The 6,000-nt window shown below is 37.0% G+C and overlaps 1 protein-coding gene across 1 annotated transcript in view; it reads right to left on the bottom strand.

The window, feature by feature from the left end:
- Nucleotides 1-6,000, bottom strand: part of LOC144014632 (LHFPL tetraspan subfamily member 4 protein-like) — a 35,522-nt gene that overhangs the window by 5,378 nt on the left and 24,144 nt on the right. Inside the window, exons 2-3 of the mRNA XM_077514760.1 lie at nt 2,912-3,148; nt 925-941 (exon numbers count right to left, since the gene is read on the bottom strand). Of these exons, the coding sequence (XP_077370886.1) occupies nt 925-941; nt 2,912-3,148 (254 nt within the window). The remainder of the gene's footprint in view (nt 1-924; nt 942-2,911; nt 3,149-6,000) is intronic.

The raw sequence follows: 6,000 nt of genomic DNA, 5'->3' as shown, positions 1-6,000 counted from the left end.
GAAATGGCTACCCAGGACATACCGGTAGTCTAAATCTATCGTAAGCTGGCTCATGCAATGCATCCTTTTAAAAGAATTTACCAGATGGTACATTTGGCGACTCTACTCAAAATTTGTCGTGTTTCGCCCCAGCTCATCCCTGCATTGGCTCCTCTTGGGACCGCCTAGTGAGCCTTCCCGTGAATAGCTACCAAAGGCAAATTCACAACTTGCTCCAGTCCTCTTATCTGCTTAATTTGCCATGAAATGAAACTCTTTGGCATTCAGACGATTCATTATTTTGGAGCCCGGGAAATACCTGTATTAAACCCACTTCAATAAGTCCTCCTTCCCATACACACACACACACACACACGCGCGCACACCCCCACACACACAGGCATTATGCACAGAGGGGAAATGACAAATGGTAATATCACAGCAACACCTGTTCTCACGAGAAAGCCTCTTTTTTTTTTTTTTTCTTTTCTTTTTTTAGATTTTATACTGAAATCAATACACAATAGTTAAGCTGAAAACGGGAACAACTTGAATAAGCTTCTTTTTTTTAATGTATATATTTGATCAAATTTTGATAAAATATTTGTATCAATTATGTGCTTTGTTTGCATCCTGAGCTCTATGAATGGGTTTGAATATGACGAATATGAATTCAATATAACATTTAACTTTTTATTCGGCTTGGAGTATAGAAAGTAAACACGCCTCTGTTAAAAAAAAAAAAAAAATCACCCATTTATATTATTATAAATTATTCATCACTGTCTGATATTTTTTAAAGGGGTGTGTTCACTTTCTACATCCATATTAAAGATAATGCAATTTTGTTTGTATGTCCCTTATACTTAGACTGTGATACTTTTTTTTTTTTTTGTAGGAGCGTGTATAATGCACATGCATGACAAATAAAAATTCCTTACTTACCCTAGACACAGCAAAATCTGAAAAGACACAAACGGGACAACAGTGTTAGCAATAATAATATTTGTGCAAAACATTAATATGCTTATGTAAGTCGGAGTTAAGCTTCCAAGTCATTGTTTACGGCTGAATGAAGTCATTCCTTGGCTGCATGTGTCAGCTTACATGTATTTCTTTTTCATTTCAAGTGCTTCCCTTTCTGTACTGTATTTTCTAAAATGAATCTAGTTACAGTTTCCTCATTATTGACTGCTGCTGAGCCAGAAGGCTAGTTCAGTTTCTATGAATGTAAACACAGGGGGGGAGGAAAAGGAAGTTCGCGCAGCTGATGAAGCAATAGATCCATTCAGTGTGTAAAAAAAACAAAACAAAACAAAACAGTCAGTAGGGTTAATCAGATAAAAACAGAAAGACACGCCCACGCGCTGGAATATCTCCAGTTACCATGGAAACCATCAGAGATCCATCGGAGAAGTGAGACATCTTATGTCACAATTCTCTCTCTTTATCTCGCAGTCTCATCCTCTGCTTTACTCCATCTTGCTGCCTATCTATTGCGGTATCTTACACTGTCGCTCTATCACTTTCACTATTATGTCACGACGTCACTCGGCTTCCCTCGTCTACAGCTGATTAACTCTCTTTCTTTTGGTGTCCTATTCGACATCATCCTCATTCCTTTCCTCCAATAGTCTGCTTTCACACAGCTTAACAAGAAGGATTCAAGCATCCTGATGCAACTTTGTGCAAACTGTCGGAGCTGCACCGAGGGAGCCTCTCCAGCTTTTGAATGATGCACTGAAACTAAAATGGAAAAATGAGTGAATTCTTGTCATTGTTTCAATTTCGGAAACCCACAGGAAATGATATACTATACTGTATTTTTCACATCTAGATCTCATTTGTTATTATTTAAATTCTAAATCTGATCATATACAAGCCAACAGTGCAGCCATTTTCAAATAGTGGAACCTCTAATGTGAAACGTCACTGAAGTCACACAAATCCTAAAATCATGAAAATGTTTTGGTTAAAAACGCCGCTAAGAAATTACACTCTATTTCCAGAAAAATGAGCCGATTTCCCCCCCAAATTCTAACACAATGTGGAAAAGCTGGATTGAATGTTTTACTTTTAAACTTTTTTTTTTTTTTTTTTAACTTTGTTTCATGGTGACAGAAAATCATGATGAACTAGCTACCACTCATTTTCTAAAATGGTGGCCTCACAAAATATTGCCACTGACATTTGACATATTTACATTTTCACTGATGTACTACTACTCATTGTTTACTCTTACTGTATTTCAGGTGAACTCAGTGCCTATAGTTATTAATGGATGTATTTTGAGGGAACAATAAACATACACTCTTACTGTTAGCTGCACACTGACTACTTTCAATTGTGTTAAAAGTGGCATTTACACTGTTGCCGCAGAACAACATATACCGTTAATTAATGTTAGTTAACATTTCTTGATGGTGGCGGGTTGTCACTATCCCAACCTGTGTACTAAAACACAGAACAATTTGTGTTCAGCCTCAAAGGTTCCACTGTACACACTCACAATCTTTTTGTATGTAATGGTGTAGCTAGTACTTCTTAACTTTACTCTCATGGCATTAGTATTTTTAGAGAAGACGCACTACATAATTGTGTGTTCTTCAATTTTAAGACACATTTTATTGAGTAAACTGTAGTACTGTATTTGCTGAGTTGTATTTCTTTTGACAGAAGGAAAAGGAGCAACTGTTATTTTAATAACTGTGGTATTTCAGATTTTTATCCGGATTTGCCCTAGATTTTAAGATGCTTTTCTCTCTTCACAAAGTTTCATGGAAGTCTGTTATGGGATAATCCTTCCCAAATGCAAATAGAAGCAACTGCCTTTGTCCTTTTGTGAATGGTGGAGGGAGTGAAAATAAAAACACTTGATTCCATGTTTGGGAGCATAATCTACAATGTGAATGCAAGTAACACTTATTTTAACCTTTGTTGTCTGTCTGCAGGTCGTCCAGGTAGAAATCGTTTTGCCGGTTACCCAGGACGAAGGCCATTAAGGACAGGACCAGTGCGTTGAGGATGCCCATGATGGCCAACATGTAGGCCCAGCGTACGGAGCAGTCGCCCAGGGAGTACTTCCCTGTATGCTCCCCGCACATATCCCGGATGACCTCTGCATCCCAGCCATCCGGAAAGATCATGCAGCCCAGGACCAGGCAGACTCCTGGAAGAGGACAAGGACAAGGACAAGGACAAGGAGGAGATGGAGTTAGACGTGGACGGCACGTGGGAAGGAGTAACAGATGTGGGAACCGGCAGTAACAAAACACATGTAATCTTGCATCAATTCTTATAAGGCACAGAGTGATGGGAAGTATTTGTATTTTTTAATGTCTTGAAGTAGACATTTCAGGTTTATGATGTCATGGTACTTGTACTATCTACATTTTAAAACAGATATATGTACTTTTTACTTCTTTATTGGTCAAAATAGACATTTTTCAACCTCCACAAATGAGGACTGGACATGTTTTGAGATTGTGATTGATTGAGATTAACTAAAAAAAATAAATAAATAAAAATAAATAAAAAAAACCCATCAAGGACAGCATCGACATGAAATGAACCGAGCATTAACGACAGTGGCAACAAATTCGGGGAAGTGAGATATGTCCTTTTCAAGGCCATATTTAAGAGAATTGTTTGGCTACAATAACAATTCAGGGAAAATATGTTGTGTATTGGGTCGGCCTAAAAACACAACTACTGACTCTAATGTGGAAAAAAAAAATAAAAAAAAATCAAATTTTATCATGGGAGCATGATGTTTTTTTGATAGCATAAAATGCTGAAATATCACATACTAACATGACACCCTAAAGAATACTGTAATTAGACTTTTATTTATTTATTTATTTATTTATTTATTTATTACTTTAGTGCTTTAGTAGCGTACATTTCAGATGATTTGAATCAGTTCTTCTACTTTTTGGGATTTTGTCCTGTCTGAGAAGAGAATAGCACATTGTGAGCTGACATGAGTGCCAGTTATGTTTTGCACAACCCAAAGTAACGTTTTAGAACTTGATATATTTAAAAACAGGAGTACATAGACAAATTCTAGCAGTAAATCATGTGGACTCGTTCGAGGAGATATTCAGGCATCTTACTATGCCTCAGTCTCTGCTCTATTTTAAGCTACGTAACTTTAAACTAGAGCAAGTATTAGCCAACGTGGTAGTTTGGGGCAACATGTCAGTCATTTTGGGGTTTGTTGTTACATATGCAAAGAATGAGCCAATGAAAAATGCACGTCGGTTTACATATGGCAGAATTGTTCTTCAGATGATGAGTCTGAAGGGTGAGGGAATTAGTTTGCTAGGTTTTGTTTCATAATTGTTTAAAAATTGATTTTCCAATTGTTATTGGAACTACATTATGTCCACATTTCAGGGCTGGTTTAAGTTTCCTGGTGAATCCCTCAATCCATTAATCAAGATGTGTTCTTTTTTTACATTCAATTTTGACTTACATTTCTAGTTTAACAAAAGCAAAACAGGCAATTTGAGGCTGAGAGCTATGACCTACATGCCAGCAGTTCTTAAGGACTTTAATACCTTTCATAATATTTTATGTTAAAGTTTGTTCAATGATATATATTGAATGAATCAATATATTGATCCCAGTAAATAAATAAATAAAAGTATAACAAGTGAAACAAATGTACGGTGCTGTACAAATAGCCTGCTCTCCCCTACGCTAGCCAACTAGACACGACCATGATTTTAACCACTCAGATATGAAGTGTGATTTTACAAATTATTTTGCAAAATGTAAAACAAGGTGACGTGCCATCATTGGTTGTGTAGCAGTTCACATATCTGAAAGTTGTGCAGCTGGCGTGACTTTGAGCAGCATAAGCAGTATAGAATATGGATGAGTGGATGTACTCACAGGAAAAACATGAAAACATAACTGACTTATTCAGGTTAACTTGGCCTTGGTACCCTTAGCTGCAGTGATACCTCACTTACCACTCACTGTTCAATGAGCTGCAAGAACACTCTGCTTGTAATGCTCTCAACATTTCTGTGTTAGTAAGCCGAAATGTTGCTGAGGTACAATATTCATGCATTAGAATGTGATTATGGACGGCAAACAAATGCAACAATAACCCTGTCAGCTTTCTTTTCTAAGTGCTTGCTGTAACTTTGATGATGCCATAAGGTATATGGAACAAAGTAGTCAAACACACCCTTGAATCCATTAATGAATCAATCAGAGGCAGGGTTTGAACCATTAAAGATGCTCTGAATCTATGTTGCTTGGAAGCTTTGGATGAACGGACAACAATAAGCACAAGACACATTTAAACACAAAGTGCAAACATTCACACTCACATTCTTACAGGAACAGCACTACATGTTGTCAATGCAGGTGTATTTACATTATTCACATCATAACAACTGCAGTTTTGAGTTAATTAGTAATGTGTTAGAATAATTTCATTTCGGTAAGACATAATCCACAATTTAATAATGTGCCTTGAATACTGTGTTACTGATTGTAGTTATTGTCTCTCAAACAGCGTGTTTTCCTTTGCTCAGATGAGTTTCCTTTTGTTTGAATAAAAATCTGACCGTCATTTGTGAAGTGTGTTCTCGATAAACATTCTTTTTCAGGTGTTGTGCCTTTTTGACAATGTCAGCATTTCGTTTTGTCAAATTTTCATTGAGGTAAACATGTTTACCTTTTAATTTGAAACTTTCTCTCTGAAGAGAATTCTTTTTCTTCCTGTCAACAAACCTGATCAGAACTGCCGGTAGTTGTGTTGGCCCAGTTGGAAGCGAAAAGCACATCTGAATGTGTGCTGGAGTTTTTACTTGTTGTTCCATAGTCTCGTTCACTGAAGTTTGGCCAGAATCGCTGGCCGCAGCTCTCATAATGCGCGACTTGATCTTGATACCTGTGACTATCACATTGTTGAAGATTTTGTTCCAAATCATCCACTTTTTGTTCCAAGGCGACAATATGCGTCAATCTTTTTCTTGTGTCTCTCTCCTCAACTGCTGAATT

This window comes from Festucalex cinctus, chromosome 2 (genome assembly GCF_051991245.1).
Source record: "Festucalex cinctus isolate MCC-2025b chromosome 2, RoL_Fcin_1.0, whole genome shotgun sequence".
Taxonomy (NCBI): domain Eukaryota; kingdom Metazoa; phylum Chordata; class Actinopteri; order Syngnathiformes; family Syngnathidae; genus Festucalex; species Festucalex cinctus.
The sequence above is the reverse complement of the archived record's forward strand: the minus strand, read 5'-3'. Positions and strand labels throughout refer to the sequence as shown.